The 19,376-nt window shown below is 40.0% G+C and overlaps 1 protein-coding gene across 10 annotated transcripts in view; it reads left to right on the top strand.

The window, feature by feature from the left end:
* The window catches only part of trpm3 (transient receptor potential cation channel, subfamily M, member 3), a 210,140-nt gene that overhangs the window by 21,631 nt on the left and 169,133 nt on the right, over nucleotides 1-19,376 (top strand). For 5 of the 10 annotated variants that reach the window (XM_036144448.1, XM_036144446.1, XM_012863328.3 and 2 more), the window contains exon 1: nucleotides 17,874-18,839. The exons of the other annotated variants lie outside the window; for them this stretch is intronic. In XM_036144448.1, coding sequence (XP_036000341.1) covers nucleotides 18,750-18,839 — 90 coding nt within the window. In that variant the 5' untranslated portion in view covers nucleotides 17,874-18,749. Of the gene's footprint in view, nucleotides 1-17,873; nucleotides 18,840-19,376 lie in introns of those variants that run through there. 10 annotated transcript variants of the gene reach the window in all.

The following is a 19,376-nucleotide window of genomic DNA, read 5'->3' as shown; positions in this document are numbered from 1 at the left end:
AGTGTGTGCGTGTCTTGGAGCTCTAGGCTGACATGGACTTGTGGGGTTGAGGTATTACTGGGTGGGTACTGCCCTGATCAGTCTGTCCATAGAGAGAAAAAGAGTGTCAATCGAATGAAAGAGGCCCAGACACTTTTACCACGAGGCGCCTTCACTGATGGATCCCTTTTAACTCCGACATTGTTCCATACAGATGTCCTTTCAGGTTTTTCTGCTATTCTTAATCTAAAACTAAAGTAAAGTTCAAGATAATATAAGCAAATAAAGTTGGTTAAAAGTTATGGTTAAAATATTCAGGACACTGTTTTTTTTATATACTCTTTTTCTGGCACTAGTGGCTCGTTTAATTTTGTATTTTCTTTCGAAGTGGGCTGACAGACAACTTGGTTTGAGAGAGGGGAAGACATTCGGTAAAGGACCTCGGGAATCAAACCCAGGTCAGCCGCTTCAAGGACTAAGGCCTCCGTACACGGGTCATGCTCACTACCTGCGCCATCAGAGCACGCCCCAGGAAATTGTTTTCAAATTGAAATGAAATGAAAAACAGTGATGTTAAAACGTATCTCAGTATATTTCTCCCTTGCTTCTCTTAATTTACCCAACAAAGACAACATTGGTGAAAAGCAGTTTTATAATCATCCGTCTATCCATCCATCCAAAGCCAAGCATAACTCATTGAGGCGCTCAGCCAGGGATTCTTAAAATGATAATGAGATAAAATAATTGCCCCTTAAACTTAATAATTAGTAGTGACACCCTTGGCTTCAACATTGCAGCCAGTTTGCTATAATAAGTCATTAGTCAAATTTGTCACTGATGCAATTTTGGAGTAATTTTGGTAGGTTGTCGTATATGTCACTGGCTTTGTTTCTATTAGTCTATTTCATGTTGTTAGACAGGTTGTATTAAAGTAATGTCTTGATTCTGCGTGTTTGATGGTAGTCAGGTTTCCTTATTGACATCAAATCCATAATTAAATGAAGATGAAATAACTTCTTTTACATACAATTGTTTTGTTTAAACTGACGTTTTTCTCCTTCACAAATGAAATCAGCATTTGAATAAAATTATTTTACATTTGCTTGGGTTATCTTTGATATCCAAAGTTGTTTCAAAAACAGAAGAAATCAAAAACAGAAGAAATCTAAAAGGGACAAATGATTTTCACAGAACTATATGTTAGAAAAAGCAAACAAATTTTTTTTTGTTAAAATGTCAGTTAGCCAAAATTGGAAATTTTGTAAAACACAACAATGCAAGCAGTGTCTAAAGCACTCACATCTATTACTCAAGTAGAAGTATAGATACTAGAGTTAAAAAACACTTCTGTAGAAGTAGAAGTATCAACTGAAACCTTTTACTCAAGTAAAAGTATAAAAGTACCAGAATGTTGTGGCGTTTGACAAACAACTTGGTGCAGTACTGCCCCAAACCACAATCAAAATGACGCTGTTCGAGTCGTACTATTTATCTGAATATTATTTTTTGACAAGCCAGAAAGAAAACAAATGGTAAAAGGCTTGTATAGCGCTTTAACTAGTCTTAACGACCTCCAAAGCGCTTCACACTACAGTTTAGTCATTCACCCATTCACACCCTGACGGTGGTGAGCTATGTTAGTAGCCACTGCTGCCATGGGGCAGACTGACAGAGGCCAGGCTGCCATACACCGCAGACTATTTTCAAAATGTAAGGAGTAGAATGTATAGATAATTGCATGAAAATGTAAGGCGTAGAAGTAAAACGTATACTAAAAAATGATTACTCCAATAACCACAATAGGCAACAAAGTATTTGTACTTAGTTACTTGACATCTCGGATTAAAAGTTGAACTCACATGTTTTATTTTGAATATATAACATCTCTTTATTCCTAATTCTTATCTAAGGTGACTGCAAGCACCCTTTAAGTGATTTCCACCTTTAAGAACCGGTTTTCCTACAGAGCAAATTGTTATTCAGCGGCAGTCCAGCAGGAGTTGACATATTTGACTCAGCTTTTAAGGGGTTGTCTTTCATCTTGGTGACAATTTCCTCTCCTCTAGCAACAGCTGCTCTGCCTCAGCGCAGATAACCTCTAAAGTACAGCATGTTGCAGCTTTTAAGGCGGCCTGAGGCAAATCACACACAGTCATTGCATTATCCTCCGTGAAAGTGGTATGCAACACTTACGTTCATTTTCAAACCCATACATTTTATCGGCCTGGCATCGCAAGTTTTCAACATTTTAAATAATGCTAATTTCACCAGAAAAAAAATATAAAATTGGCAGAAACTTACAAAAAAACTTGGATGGTTGCTCACAAGGTATTATGTCAGACTCTAAACAATAATGCTGTGCGTTACCTTATAGTATATTTGAATGCAAACACAATGTCCGATACAGCTATCTGTCACATGTGATGTCCACACATTTCATACTTTCATGGTTCTCCTTCTTGCCGGGCCTTTTGTCTGCTGTCTTTGTGACTACTCCTGTTCTCACTCTTTTCTCCTCTTTCACGTCACACAATTCTCTCTAATCCTTTCCTCTCAGTCGATATTAGACAGGTGTGTCTCACAGGGACTGTAAAGATTTTTTTAGTCACACTCATTTGCTTCCTTGAATACAGAATAAAACACACACACACACACACGCAAACAAACCACACCGCCCCCGATTTATAATTTTTAGAGAAACTTTACATTTGGACTTGGGGTGAATATCAGTCGTACAGTTTCCTTCCTCAATTGGAAGATAGTTGATCTGCTTTCCAGCTCCCGTCATGAGTCAAAGCATTGTTGGGTTTAACACTAATCCACGGAGCATGCTCATGGGTTCTTTTATTGCCCATCAAGCATCACACTGCGTTAATATAGTGCAAATTTAAAACTAAAAGCACTGTATTGGAATGTTTGTTTCACTTTATAAAGCATTGTTAAATTAAACGAGGTTAAAGAGCTTTTTACCTGTTATATCAGCATTGCTTTATGAGATGGAAGTACAAAAGTGCTGCAATTCAATAAATAAGTTGTTAATGAGAAAATGACTTACAGCGCTATTAAGCAGTTAAAGTTTAAACAAATAAGAAAATTATATTATACATATAATGAATCAAATGTTTGTATTTTACTTACAAAAACCATACATATGTAATCATTCTGTCTTATCTCTTAATATCTCATGGTTGTGTGCTGCAAGTAGGCGGCAAGGATTGGATGATTTAATTGACAGTGTTGGGAAAGAAAACATGGTTGACTGAAAACTTTACTGTGGACTCGTCAAGTTGAAACCCATAAATTGGCAATGCTCCACAGCATGTTGTTGGGATAGTATTGTCTCCATCTGCCAGCACGGTTGTCTGCTTTTATGCTGAATCCAGGCTGTTCAAAGTAGAGCCCCCTCAACGGTGGGACTGCTGCAATGCATTTGTTTCTACAATCTAAGCACCTGAGCTGTGTTTCAACCATGGAAGGGTACATTTCATGGGGGACCTTCACTTCCCCCGTAAAACTTCCTCCGTGTGTGATTTTATGGTCGTCAAACCTTGCCATTAACACGGGCTTGAGACGCAAGGCTAGTGTGCACCAGATAGAACAGATCGCTGGACTTTAGCTGTGGGTTCTATTTTCAGTATTACTTAAAAGAAAGAAGATAAAACCATAACTTGCTATCAAACTGTGGAGTGGTGATCTTCGGCCAGAGACCTGAAGTGCAGCCTGTTGCACTGTTCTGCACTCTACAAGAATTAAAGTGCAGAACCCCAAGAGGTCTTTATATGTCTCTCCCACTGCTGCAAAACCACTTCATATTTCTCAGACGTCACACAATGAAAAAAACGTTCTGGACAAAATATGGATGAAGAACACTACCAAACCAGGGCTGCAAGAACAGAATGCCATAAATTGGTTAAATGTAATAATTCAATCTCTCTGTCTTTGCAGAGAATGTGTTTGCCCTAATTAAGTTGAAGTTTGACTTTTCTTTTTGTTATTTAGGTCTTGAATTCCACTTGATGGAAGATATGCAAATATTTAAATACTTTACTCAAGTATCATTCCAATCGTTATTGGAATTTACTGTAAGTATTTATAGCATAATGTCAAGGTGTGCAAATCTATGCAAGGCTAAATAGGTGCGGTTAAACATGCAACTTGACAGGGAGAAGTAGGTGTGCCCATTGAAAGATGGATTAAAACAACTTTTGACAAATCAATTAATCAAAAATAAACAATGTTAGAATAGTTGAGTACTAAAGTAATCAGTTGCAGTCCCACCTGCACGCCATCATCAAGTAAGCATTGCTCAGTTTGCAGAAACCATTGGTCTCAAGTTGGGTTTCAACACATCTTGTTATGTTATGTTATTTTATGAGCCACAATTAGAGTCAGAATTATTTAAAGCATCACAGTGTAAGTGTTGACAGAAGTATAAGCCTAATTTGAGATATATTAAATGATTTTCCAGGTCGATATATACAGCATAACGATGTCCTGTGCTGGCTGCCCTTCTCAAAAACTCTCCCGTGTAACTTGAGAGGGTTGGTCACATGTCCCATTTTAGATGTAAATTTTATGCAGAGCTATTTACCTTGTATATTGCTGAAAGGACCAATAAGCAAGATTTCACCACTAGGTGCGCTGTTGAACAGTGTCTGTAGACCAAAACAAGATGCGTGGCAAGCCACACCTCTCTCTACCTCTAAATTGAAACAGACCAGTTATCTGTTTCAATTTAAAAACAAATTGTCAGAAAAAGAATGCCTTGGATGTACTCGAGGATCACAACGGGTAGCTCACAAGCCTGCAGGGCTGCATTAATCATTGCAAAAACTGCTAACTGGGCTACCATTGCTGGTCAAACTCCAACAATTAACTCACATGCCACAATTGTAGCATTACATTGAGTCGAATTATCATAGCAAGACAAGTCTAACAAGACAAAAAACAACATTTGATGCTGTTTCTCACCTGTGTGCAGCTGCTTCTGCTCTTGAAATGCTCTCCACCTTGGAAAAGTGAGGCCAATGTTAATTGTGATTTTATCTCTTTCCTTATCCAACAACTTCTTTGCCAAAGACCATTGTTGTTGTTTTTTGTGGTAATAATGGGTCCTGATGGTCTTCAGGTGAATGTTTCATTTTATGGGGAGGGAGGAGCTAAGCCCTGAGTGGCAGCTGATCACATGGACGTACATACATGCGTGGTCGGCCCGACTTTGTAAACATGAGACAGGAGAACAACACAGAGAAATGGTGTGATGTCATACCATAGTCCATCTGAAAAGATACATTTAGTTTGTCACAAATTTTTTTTTTGTTCTTTCTGAATAAAATAATAAAGTTTTGCTTCTTGCTCCTTTAAGTCTTTAATGATAGTCTAATGTCATGAGTCTAAAAAAATCACCTCAAAACACAAAAACAAACAAATACGTTTTGAGAGGAAGCTAAATTTTTGAGCTTAGTGTGGTTCAATGCTGAAACAACCCAGTGGTTTTGGTCAAAAATACATGACAGAAAGAAAATGGAAAGACAGAGAAAAATGTTTAAATGTTCTTTGGAGTGCATATAATGGTTAGTACTCCGCATTGTGATACATTTTACTATATAGATTTTAAGAAAACTCATTTAAGACTCATTTAAAATTCCTGTCCTGCCAAGAGACTAATTCTTACATTTATATATTACATAAATGACATTGAACCCCAAAAATCGTAAATTAGGCAGTGCTCTTTTAGTGCCATCAGACAGGGCTATAAACTGTATAATTCAAACTAAATCGTTACCATCAAATGATTTATTAAAATCTTTATAGGTTGGGGAACCACATGGTGATACAAAAAGATTGTCTTTTTAAAGAACATGATGGCTCTTGTATATTATTCATCTAAAATAACAAAGAGAGAGCGCCCATAACAGTGCCGCTCTGTGTGCTGCATCTGCCGGTGCATGAATGCCCTTTTGTAATTTCCATACACCTACACACTAACTGAGCACGCTACAGGCTTTACTGTAACTGACTAATCTTTTGAGATCTCTCTTCTAACCTTCAGGCATTTAAAATGGTCAAAATACCAAAATAATTATTTTTAGTTGGCTTCCAATTGTAGTGTGATGTGCTGTTAAATACTATGTATGACTTCTCGTTGGATTAGGTCACCTTTTTACTTGCTGCTTACGTATGAGCGCATATATTACCTGGAAAGTATAAAAATGGTATTGAACAAAGCTGCACAAGTTGCAGCTGCGGTATAAATCTGACCACTGTTTAAAAATAAGGCAAGTATTCAGAGTGGACTTTTGTATTTAAACTTTAAAAATAGGCTAAAAAGGAACGAGATATCTGGAAATGGAGTCTCAAATGTATAGGAATGTCGGCATGAAAAACAGAACTGGAGATTCATCTGCTTTTATTATGTGTCTTCAGTCTAAATGACAAGACACACAAATATAGCTTTCACAAATTTCACGAGATAATGGAGAGAGTAGTTTTACTACATTAAAATAAAAAAGTAATGAATATACAGTATTAAAGGGTAATTGTTAAAGTTTTTTCCTTTGTATTTAAAAGACAGAATAAAGTTTCTCAATTTTTTTCTTTGAATTAGTCTTTCTTAGTGCTCCCATCCGTAAAACCTTGCCACATTGTATCCCACCCATCCATCCATCCATCCATCCATCCATCCATCCATCCATCCATCCATCCATCCATCCATCCATCCATCCATCCATCCATCGACTCTTTTCAATAAGGAGAAGCAGCAGCTCTACTTTGAGCTCCACCTGGATAACAGCTCCACACCTTATTTCTAAGGCTGTTAAGAGCACAGGGAAAAGAAGGATCACAGAAATGCTGAATGGAGAGGTTAAAGTAAAAGCAATTGCAATTGCAAAAAGGATTTTAAAATGCAAGGAGAAAATGGAAATGGAAAAGGAATTACCTTTTTTAAATGTTTGTTTAGTAAAGTTATTTATAATCAGCATGCCTGTGCAAATTCTCAGTCATCCGGAACATCACAACAGTAAACAGGAGTAAATGGGAGCCAACCAGACTTTCAATCAGTTCTTTCTGACACTTTTCCAGGTCTTTTGGCCTGTCACTTTATGTGGACAACCATGTCTCGGTAAATTTGGATTTGTTGCATTCAATTAAAAATTTTAAGTGATGTGTTTTGAACAGTGGTTAGATGGTCAAAATTTGGAGATATTGGCTTATGTCCTAACCCCGCCTTAAACCCTTGCCCACAACATTATCCCTGACATTGCAGGTAAGCTTTGTCATGCGAATGAATCCAAATAGTAAAAGTAATCATGCAAACAAGCGCATCTGTTGTGATCTGTACAAATCAACAGCTCAGGTGGTTGGGATATGAACGCTCCCCGCAGGTCATTACTTTTAATTAGCACCCTTTTCTGACTCTGTTTCTTCTGATTTATCTGATAATGCTGCTGCTTGTCATCAGTCATCAGTATGCTGAGAACATTTTACCGTGCTGCTTGAGGCAGAGTGTCAAAGATAAGACAATGAAGACCTGATTTCAGGTATGCGAGTCCATTTTTCAGCTCGGTTTGGATTTATTGCAGACAGATTGTAAAAGTGGTACACCCAATCAGAGAAAACAAGCGTCTTTGTGATGTTGCTGCTCTGTTTTGGTATTTCTTGCAGAATAATCAGAGGCAGCTCTCTTGTGTGTAGGCGATTGCTTACACACAGTGTGCTGAGAATAAGATGGGTGATAGCTGCTGTTTAAAGCTTTGTGAACTTACACTGTTCCCCACTCCACACATGCATGCAAATCAGGTTCTGTGACTACCTTCAACGCAAGCTCAGACGCTTATCAGCTTTGCCATAACTTTCTGCCACCTTCAGCTATCACCTACAGTACATGTCCAGGAAAGCTGTTTTAGGCCTAGTTTAATTCATCATGTAAAAGAAAGGGCTTGGCAACCATATTAACACTATTATGACTTTAGCATGGAGACTAATAGTGATTACTAGGGAGTGGCAAAAAACTTGTGAAGTAAAAACACACTAACAGCAGCTGTGTGCAAGCCTGAGTATGTGTGTGTGCATTTATAGTGCAGCATGCATACCTGTAGCTCCATCCCACAGCCTAATAATAATTGCTTCTCTCCAGATGGAGGAGTGTTCTCTACTCAGCAGAGGTCTTCCTGCCTCTTCCGGGCAAAGGGAGCGGGGGGTCTGTGGGTATGTGTGTGCATACATGTGTTTGAGTGCATATGAAGGGAGGTATTGAACTGTCACTTACCGAGCATCCTCCAGGGAGGGAGCCTCACACAGAGGAGAGGGGGAGGAAGCCGTAAAAGATAAAGGCTTATGAGGGATCCAGAATCTAGACAGCTTTGTTAACAACTACCTTTTCGCCAGAGAGCTGACGGTGTCATTTTCTGTGTGTCCACTTGATGGATGCAACACATTATAGAAAATGACAGCATTGTACTACGACTGCTTTTAGCGAGACTTTTTTTTTTTTTGTTTTTCTCCACAGATTTCAGTTTCACTTCCAGAAAAAAAATTCTGCAGGGATGAAGAGCTGTGTAATGTTGACATGCAGATCCATGTGGTGGCTTTAGGTTCAGTTCTGCGAATTCATGCCTCTACTTAAAAATATTTACTGTACAATCAACCTAAATCATTCTCATTTGTCACCCAGGATGAAAGTAACATTCCCTATAAACAATCGGTCCTCTCCATCAACAATCTCTTAGTCACAATTTTCTTCTTTGAAACCTAGAGGTACGGTGCGGAACTACTTCGGTTCAGAGGGTTGACTTTGTTTACTCCCCGGTTCCTGAGCCAATTTTATGAGATCTCCCAGGGTTCCCAGAACAGAGCATGAGCGGACTAAGAAATAGAACAAAATGCAACATCATATAACTATCCTGTGTAAGTAAAAATTCAAAACAGCAGCAACAGTGTTTAAAAACGGCATATTAGATTGTTGTGGTTGGCATGTTGTGGTACTGATTTGAACCACAAGGTGTCAGTATTACTTATAGCTCCCTCCTTTGAAGTAGAAAATGTTTTCACATTTATCTCATTACAACCAAAACCTACAAAGACACAGCCATCCAACTATACTGACGGAGGGGCACAATGGGTGCATTTTCTAGAGATCAGTGAAGTGGCTTGTGTTAACTCTAATGGCAGGAAGAAAAGTGTTGAGAATTGAGCATCGGGAATTCCTGGTTACAGTTTTCTGCAAGCCATGTAAAGGACACAGCAAACATGTACAAGAAGGCCTCTGCTCAGATGAAACCTAAATTAAACTTTTTGGCCTATATACAAAACAATGTGTGTCACAGAAAACTGAACATGCACATCACCCTAAGTAAACCATCCCCATTCCAGTGAACTCTTGGGGATACTGTTCTTCTGCAGGGACAGCAGAGCCAGAATTCATAGGAAGATGGATGGAGATAATATAGGGTTATCCTTGAAGAAGGCTACAAAGGTATGGGGACAGTAGAAATTTCTGTTAGTCCCAAGTGCCCAATTAAGCATGGAGACTGTGATGGGTCAGCAACCTGATTTGCTGTGGCTGCTAAGCTTGAAGTGGTTGAAAGCTGACCAGTGGGACTGTGATGATTCTTCCCACTGTCAACAGCAACCCATGTCACCAAAGGTGACTGCTAACACCTAGCGCTCTGGACCTAGCACAGACATCGGTTTCCCCCTTTGTTTGGTTCCGATGCTGTAAGAAACGACACCAGAGGGACCTCCTCAAGAGCTGCCAATGAGAAGTCTAAGAAGACAGCAATGTGTCTATGAGGCTACACTCCAGATTCTCTGTCATGTATCACTGCTTTAGTTTTAGTTCCAAAAACCACCCACAAGGATATCAAACAACATTGGTTTGAGTTTGAAGTTCTCCGTCTTCGTCATGGTTTAAATTAGAATGATCTGTCTCTTGATTGGCAATCATGACTAAGTCTGCTCAGCCTGATGTATTGTCAGACACTCGGTCACACCACACAGTGATTACTACACCTGGAAAAGTGAGTTTGCAAGCGACTTAGTTTTTTCTTTGTCTAGCAGGAATAGGATGTCCCTGCAGCTTTAATGCCACGCCTTCCAGCAGGATAAATACTAGACAACCAGTCAAGGTAACATAATAATTGTTTACAACAAGGAATATAGTTGCAAATGTGTTATATCAGAACTTGTTGCAAGACTTGTAAATTACCATTCACAGAAACTCCCCAATCTGAGCTGTTTTTGTGAAAGAAAAATAGGCATAAATATAATATGTGCAGAGCTGGTAGACACATATCCCCGAAATGCCTTAAGCTGTAATTGCAGCAAACGGTGCTTCTACAAAGTATTGCCTTCGGGGAGCTGAATACAAATGTACACAAGGCTTTTCGGATTATTGTACTTGGAAAAAAAGGCAGTAAAAAGAAAGTAAAACTTTGTATAATTTCCTCCCATTTCACAATTTTTCACGGCTTTGTTGTTATCTCTCATATTAAACCCTAACAAAATGAGTTACAGTTTGTGATTGTAACATGTCGAAAACTAAAAATCTTCAAGGGGGATAGAAGCCTTTGTAAGGTACTGTACAAAAAACAAACCACATTTTTTAATTATTAAGTCCTTTTTACATCCTGCACCAAGAAACTACTTCATAATCACAACTAAAAGTCTCCTGTTTTATTTCTAATCTACTGCACATTGTTGTTTACACTTTTGCTTGTTTCTTATTAAATTCCTTACAAAATATAATTCTATCCTGGCTCTATCCCTTAAGGTATGCTGTATAAAATGAAATGATTAGATGCAATCTTATTCACGCTCTCTCTTTGACGATGCATGTTTAACACGATGCGAGCCAAGAGATTCACATTTCCTACGAGCAATCAGCTTCACAGCAGATCTCTTCTCGACTGACAGGTGGAAATGGGCTTCCTTCACACTCCTGTCATGGTGCAGATGGGTGGTGTCACACGGTTTATCTGCAAAGATGTCTAAGAGAGTAAATGAGCTACAGAACACCCACATTATGTTAGGGGATACAAATGCGCTCCCACTCTACCAGTAACACCTACAGCAGATCATGACTACTGTGTCGTGAGTAACTTATTCTGGCATCCACTAATGAACACACACACATATTTACAAATGCATTCCTGTACATGATGCCACATAAATACTTTTGCTTACGGTTCCAAACTACTGTACATTTAGTTGACACATTAATCACATTGTGTCCACAGGTTTTCATCTATTTAGAGCAACGCTGCAGGTTGTATAAACGTAAAGAGTCCTCTCCTGTTTTTTTAGGTATAATGTTTCAATTAAACCCACTTTTCTTGCCAGTTTGAAAAGGTCTGCATGCATTTCTAAAAGTCTTGCATTTATTTTCCATCCAATGCTTTTACATGAACACATTTACGAGGGGTGTTATTCTTTTGTTTGTTAAAGTGCCTAGTTTTGAACCTGCAGACCATTCAGCCATGCAGACACAGCCTAATTCAGGGAACAATATCTATTCCTGCACATGACGATTTAGCAAACCATCTGGTTTAAATCGGACCTCGAGATGCTTTTCAGCAACAGCCTCTCACTTAGACACAATTTGTTCCCATCTGGTTACTCACTTTTAGTAAATTGCCAGAAGCACCTCAGCTTGACTGACGTTAAACATTGTTGCACCAACAAGGTGACTCACTATAAGCTGTAGGTAAAAAACAAGCAACAAAAGAAAACTTGACATATCTTGTCATGGTGGGCTGTGTATTCTGAATTTACTTAGAAAAAAAAACTGCACATGTGGAGGAAAAAGGTAGTGTCTTAAAAGAACTGATGAGCAGTCTCTTTATTATGCCTTTAAAAAACAAGGGGAGAAAAAAGGACCTGCCATGGGAGCTTGGAGATAAATTATCCCTCAGTAGATCATCTGCTGTGTTTGCAAGGTTTTCAGATAATACCTCTTTAGAAAACCCATTGTTGATTTTTTACTATTTTGAGTGTGAATCTGTGTCCGATTCCTCCAAAAAGCAGTGGGGCGGTGCTGGTGGAAAAGTGCTCCAAATTAAATTTCTAATAAATATGTTGGGGCGGGCAAAATAATGATATTAGATTATGAAGGATTAGAACATGCTGATTTGCCGCAGAAGAGAGACAGGATAACTCTCCGTTACTGTTTTATGTTCTTACTGGGTGCGTCAGTTGTCATTGCCTCCTTTTTCATCAGTTTTATAAACCAGCTTTTAAGTAGTGCTCATGAAACAGTCACCGGTTTCAATTACCATGATAAATTTGGTGTTAATATTTAGCTGGTTTAATTGATTTAAAATGACATTTCTCATAAATTACTTTCAGCAACATTACTATTAAGCAGTCTGGGTAATTTATACTGTATATTTATCAAATGCAGCACCTCAGATGCCTGAACACAAATACCAACAAGGCAGCTTAAGTAAAACAGGCACATGTAAAGGAGCAAATACCACAAAGTTCTACTTCCTCTAACTCAGGTTGGACTTTACAATAGGGCAAGGAAGACATTTGAAGATAAATGAAAACACCGTACCGTTTGGCTTCTAAACCGCAAGTTACCGATAAAGGTGCGATCACACCAAGCACAAATGTGGCGGACCGAACAACACAACACCTGCAATTGATATGAAGTGACAGTGGGTGGAGATGAAAAATCTGAACTTTTGTGTCTTTGCTACAACCAGTCAGGAACTAGATGTGGCTGTGAGGTGGGGTGGAGGATTGCAGCAGAGACAGAACTGTTTTCATTTAACATGAGAGACAAGCTGATGGTGGCGGTCCGCGGTCGGCCTGAGTTGTATGACTCAGCCAATTATTACTAGAGACCAGTCCAGAAAGGAAGAATGCAAACGAGTTGAGGATAGGCTGACGTGACAGCTTAAGTTTTAAGACGTCCCTAGGATGTTGCCATTGTCACTGATTTTGATCTTGTCTTTCTTAATTTGGACAATGTTGTGTTATTTTAAGATGTTGTTATTTTGAATATGTTGTGTTTTTGAATTTGCAGTTGTATTTTGGGAATTTTACGGCAGTGGTGGCACTTTTTCACGAAGTAGGCTGACAGGAAAGGAGGTTTGAGAGAGGGGCGTAAACATGTGGTAAAAGACCAGGAGAAGCGATCTATCTAGCGATGAGCGAGAGAGAGAGAGAGAGAGCGAGCGAGAGAGAGAGAAGGAGAGCGAGGAGATAGCGACGAGGCGAGGAGAGAGCAGAGGGCGAGAGCGAAGGAGAGCGAGTCGAGCCGCTCGTCGCTATCGCTCTAGTCTCTAGCTCTCTCTCTCTCTCGCCTCTCTCTCTCTCTCTCTCTCTCTCCCTCCCATCCTCTCTCTGTTTCCAAAATCAAATTGCAAGCCTTTTCCATTTTTTGTAGCCATCTGAATTAAATTTCTACCGTTTAGTTAAAAAAAGCAACAACAATAATTTCCGTAAATACAGCCGATTTCGAAGACAGGAGATGAAGACTCCTGCTCTAAAGGCACAGAGATTAGATTTTTTTTTTTGCTGTTGTTGCCATATCACATATGCAAATTCAGAAGTAAAGATAATGCAAAGAAGTTATGCACGGTTTATTACTTTTGCGCATCTTCTTTAATAAATAAATACATTCTTTAACAAAGTCTATCTTTATCCCTGCTGGACGTGTTCTACTCAGTAGTCATGATAAAAGCTAATCATTTCAAAATTACTGTAAGGTTCAGACTTTTATATTTGATGCAAGCTCTCAGTGCACAAGTTGTAAATTACTATAAATCAATTTCCTCACCATCCAATTTAAAGTTCCCAGTGGGAGACACGAAATGTGTGAAAATCAAATCTCATCTTGTCAGGTCTTGTTCTGTGTTAGAACTTGAGTAGCTTTTAACACTGTGATAATTGGTGCAGCCATGGCAAGCAAGAAAGGAGGAAAAAAAAGATCAGTTTTAAGTGTTTGTGTTAAACAGAAGTCCTCAACTGTTGAAGATATATACTAAGCTCTTTATCAGGGCGATAACGCACCCTCCACTCACTGTCAAATAATCTCAGGCCTTTGAAATAAAAAAGGCAGACATCCATGATCTGTTTTAATCAAGAACAGCTTCTAGCTCTACAGTGATCTACTTTAGTCCATGCATATTTTTTTAGTTCTGTTGCTGGGAGATAGATGAGAGTAATGTGCATTTGAAGGCTGCCATCTAGGGTCAGGATGTGGGCAGTGCAGGGTGATGCACTCAGTGGTGTTTGCTCAACCATTTAATGGAGTAAGATGGAAGAGTGTGAACTGGAGTGATAGTGGGAGGGAAGCTGGACTAATATGATTTTTTCTGCTTCTTTATGGACAGAAACACTGTATGATCTGACGGAGTGCTCAGAGAGTCTTAGGGCGACTGCGTGGAGGGGGACGTTGACACTGTTAATGTCAGTGATTAATTGTCATTTCAAAACATCCACTAAATGCATAACGCTGACTCAAAACAGGAATTAGGGCATACGGCAATAAATTAGGATGTTACTCTCTAAATCTTAAGAAAAAAAAAGGCTTTTTAAAAACCCTACAAGTATGCATGTGAAATTCATATTTTTGACTTAACTAAATGTTTTACTTGGAAGAAAAAAAGGAAAAGCTCCCTGTTATTTTGAATCTAGATCTATTGTGACAGAATGATGTGCTGTAGTAGGAAGTAATGAGTTACTTTTCTGTCTTGACATCAGTCAGGGTACGCTATGTGTTACAAAGGCAATTTCAGGCGCTATTGTCAGCAGCCCTCCGTGAAACTTCAGAGCTTGTAATTCTCTGATATAATAACACATTATATCCTTTCTCAATTGGTCCTAACATGTCAAATCTGTCTCTAGGTCCACACTTCTCTTTAAACTTTTCTGAATGACTCAAAGCAGAAGCAAAGACCGGCAAAGATAAAGCAAAAATAGATGGTCTGTTATATTTGTTTGCTTTGCAGTCCAAGAGTAACGTCCTCAGATCTGATTTAGGTCTCGCAAGGTCTCGCATGACAGAACGATTACCTTGTTAAATGCTTAGAAAGGTGAGAATATAAGTAAGCCTATAAAATATTCCAAAAAACGTGAAAGTTCAACTTAATAATTAAAGGCTGGAGATAATGTGGATGGATAAAAATGGCTTATAGTATTATTGATTTAAAGTTGCATGTTGTGTCTCAGGCCTGTGATGGACTGGCGACTTGTCCACGGTGTACACCGCCTCTCGCTCAATGACCGCTGGAGAGAGCAACTCGCCCCCCCAGCACACCTCCACTGATAAGCGGATATAGAAAATGGATTGATGTTGTTTCACTGAAATAATTTTGTACAAATGCAGACACATTTCTTGGTATCCTTCCACGAAGAAACAACAGCAACGTCAAAACCGCAACAACAATCAGCGGACTCTAAATTAAATTTATTTTCGCAAAACACACACTTTGCTTTTGATTGTTGAAGCACCTGAATTTACATATAAAGAAATGAAAATAGCATTTAATTACGATAGAAGGCTCAATCTAAAATTTTGTGGTAGCACCTTTTGCAGCAGTCAGTGCTAAGAAGCAGTTTTTGTACTTCTCTATGTGGATGTTAGAATTTGGCAACAGGTAGGTGTGAAAACTCTCTGAGCAAACTGAGCGGGCTGCCCGACGTTTGAAGGGTGGCATGTCCGCTCTGTAATTTTCAGATCTTTCCACTGATGTTCAACAGGATTAAGCCTGCGCGAGAACTGAGAAATCTGTTCTTGTTCAACACTAGAATGACAGAGAGGGCAGCTTTCATACTGACGGAGGAGGAGGAGGAGAACAAAATCTCTGAAGCAGGGGACGAAGAAGATTCCTTGCTGGCATTTGTAAATGCCCAGAAAATGGGGTAACAAGTAAAACCAGGTGCCATGTTTGACCGCTCAAACCCTCAGGAGTTGAACAGGGTGAAAACGGTGTCTGACTTCAACAGATGTGTGGATTCAGGATGCCAGCCGGTCGTTTTGATGACCTTGTTTGTCGGATTACGCCATGCATCCAGCATGCACACACACGGAGAGTGCCGATCTCTGCCCAGGAGAGGTTAACGATCAGATTCAGAATAAATAAAAGCGTAAGGGAAATTACATTTTCCAGCCTAGCCACACCCATCCATCTCCTGCCCAATCCCCCAACAACAGTAGTCGGACACCCTGAGAGAGAAAAAGGGTTCTGCCCGGATGAGGTGTCGAGATCAAACAGTAAGAACTCCCAAAGTAAGGCTGCAAATTTCTCACTTCTCATGGAGTATGTAACAACTGTTAGGGTCGGGGCTTGTGGAGGATAAGAACCGTTCAGTTTTTATTCTTTGCCATTCTTGAGTGCTTTTGGGTTATTTTACTATTGGACCCATGACCTGCAGCTGCGGTTGAGCTTTCTAAAGGTGAGCAGTGTGTTTCTCTCCAGGATGCCCTGGTGGTCTTGAAACTTCATTGCGCGCTGTGTAGATGCAAGGTTCCCCGTGTCAACGGGGCACCAAAAAATAAAACAAACCCACTCAGAACGAGGAAACCAGAAAATCTCTTTGTGCTCCATTCAGTCTTTCTGTTATCTGCTAAATGTCTGGCTCTCTCTCACTGTTTCTAGGCCTGAATGAATCCCAGAATTGTCTTGGCATGTCGTAGAAAACAGTTTCCAGTGAAAACAGCTTCTTACGTTTCTGTGTTTCGTCTCACATCGCCTTAACAGGTGCTTTCTAGGTCTGTCTTACTCTTGTAGCCTTTTTGACATGGATATAATTTCTGACCTCCTTAGACAGCCCTCATTCAATTGTCTTTTTCAGAGAAAACATTTTTCAGAGTGTTGCACACAACAATAACTAGTAGCCTGTATATTCCTTTTAAATAAGCCGAACGGCTGATGAAAAGGTTGAAAGCACCTGTGATACTGATCACTTGGTTTAAAACAGGACTATATAGCAAGGATTAATACTGTCTTTAGTGGTACCAACAAATCTGACCATACAATTTTTGCATATCTTTGAAAAAAAAAGCAGATGAATTCATTACAAAATGTTCTTTTATACACATGAAATACAGAAAAACATTTGCTCAGGTCTATGTGGTAGAGGTGGTAGGTTTCAATGCAAAATAAAATGTAGGAACTTAGAAAAACGATCCCCATTAATGCACAAAAACTCAAAACTCAAAAAATGTGCATCACAGTACAAGCTGCTGGATGATGTGTTTTCAGTCCAAAAATGGTGAGAGTACTTGGCTTGATGCATTTATTGAATACGGAAAACAAATATCAGTATTTGACGTGGTGATCACCAATCAGAGCTGGTCGTAGGAAAAATAACATTCTAATCTCTGCATGATTGATTGGTGAGTCTAATGTCTTTAAAGATGCATCAGATTATGGAGCCTCTGTAAAAGCAGGTAATGTATTGCTGTTGTGCAATGCCAGCAATATTTACCATTACTGTGTTCTGTTCTTTTACTGTGCATGATAAAAGCTCAAAATGTTATTTCAACTAGGACAATTCTGTTGGACAAATTGTTTTGATTTGTGAATATTTAATCAGAGAACTGCTATTTTTCAGCCCACTTTTGTGAAAAGAGACAGAAAAAAAAATTCACACAAAGAAATTAGTTTGGAGCAATACATTTCGGCAAATGAGCGAAGGCGAAGGAGGGATGCTGGGGGCAATAAAAACGATTTTATCCAGGGTGACAGTCACATTATCAGTCCCGTCAGTGGTTCCCAAACCACTTTGGAGAATTTTCTGCATAATTATGATGTCTCACGTGCGCATTTGTAAGTAGGTCGCACTCCTCTCTGTTGCTGCCGCACCAACTTGTGCTTCCATCTTCAGCCTCCATCTGAAGGCACTCTTTAAGACCGAGCTTTGACTCTGCTGCAACCCCATTTCCACACGGTGCCTCATCACATGTCTTCCTTCTCTTCCCATTCTCTCCATCAGACCTCCTACCACAGTATCTCTCCATCACTCCTCCTTTTCCCATCTTCATAAAGATTCATTCCCTCCCGCATCCTCTCTCCATATTTTTAGCTGGTCCATCAGTTTTACTGGATGTTATTATTTTATCTCCTTTTCCCATTCTCTCTTGTTCTCTCTCTTGCTCTCTCTCTCTCTCTTTCTCTTCCACGCTCTCTGTTTTCATCTTGGAGACAGGAGCGTGCATGCAGCCTCAAATCTGAGTCCCTGCTCTGCTCTGCTTATGCGCTCTGCGCTACGATCCTTCTTCCTCTCTCCTCCGTGCTTTACCGCACTGCTCACATCTCCTCTCTCCACATCTCCTTCTCTTCCTCACTTTCTCTTTCTCTACCTGCATCTCTGTCACACCACAGGCTCGCATCTCCACCGGGCATTGCTGCGCTCTGCTTTGGCGTTTGGAGAAACGCTGTACGCTCTGGGGATCTTTTCGCGCCAGGGCTAAGCACACTCCAGCTTCTTGCAGAGGAGGATTTAGCTACTCCTGGTGTGCCAGGTTTGACTTGCCTTTGGATTCCTTGGATCTGTGTGAGCTGGAGAGCAGAGGAGGACAGGAAGAGGAGGAGCGGGGTGAGGGGTTTTCTGGCTTGGAGGAGTCAAGGCTTCAAGGTGGTGGTGGCGGCGGCTGATGGTTGCCTGTCGAGGGTCATGCCCTGGGACTTGCGCGTTGTTCGGCAGTCGGAGTTGGAGACCCTCTCCTATTTTTGCCCCCCCTGTGGGGCAGAATTAATCCTGGTGCCGGGGAAAGCCGCCGGGCACCAGTGGCTGCAGCGTGAAGAGTGGACACCATGAACCAACTGGACGCACCAAGACCACTTAACTGGACCATCAGGAAACTGTGCCATGCAGCCTTCCTGCCATCTGTGCGCCTGCTAAAGGTAAAAAAAAGAGAGAAAAAAAATCACAAGAGAGCAGAGAGTGGAAATGAGCTAAAAAATAGATGCCCAGGGAGATGTGGTAAAATATGTCAGGCAGCCCTCCTGCTTTTCTGCTCCTCTCCCAAGAAAGACAGCTGTTAACATTTTTGAGTGTTCACACTAAAAAGAATTTCTTCAGTAGGAAAATTCTTTGGTGTTCGCATATTGTGTTCGGATCGGTGAATGTATTGCCATCATTAATGGAAGAATTTGGGGTATTTTTCCAGAAAAAGTGGGGCAAAGCTGCCAGCGTAACGCTCTCAGAGGGAAGCTTAAAGGGTTGGAAGAGTGGGGATGTGCAAAGAGTGGCGGATAAAAATGGAGACAGGGAAAAGCGGGAGCACAATGCTAGAGAGATTCACAGAGAGCGGGACGAACATGAGAGAGGAGGGTGAGAAAAGTGAGTTAGGGAAGAAAAATGACCTTAAAAGATATATAGAAAAAAAACATACAAACTGGTGCAAGGACATTACACGGTGAATTTCAAAAGTTTCACTT

The sequence above is a fragment of the Fundulus heteroclitus genome, chromosome 12, assembly GCF_011125445.2.
Source record: "Fundulus heteroclitus isolate FHET01 chromosome 12, MU-UCD_Fhet_4.1, whole genome shotgun sequence".
NCBI classification, from domain to species: Eukaryota; Metazoa; Chordata; class Actinopteri; order Cyprinodontiformes; family Fundulidae; genus Fundulus; species Fundulus heteroclitus.
Note: the sequence above shows the minus strand (reverse complement) of the source record. Positions and strands in the feature narration are given on the sequence as shown.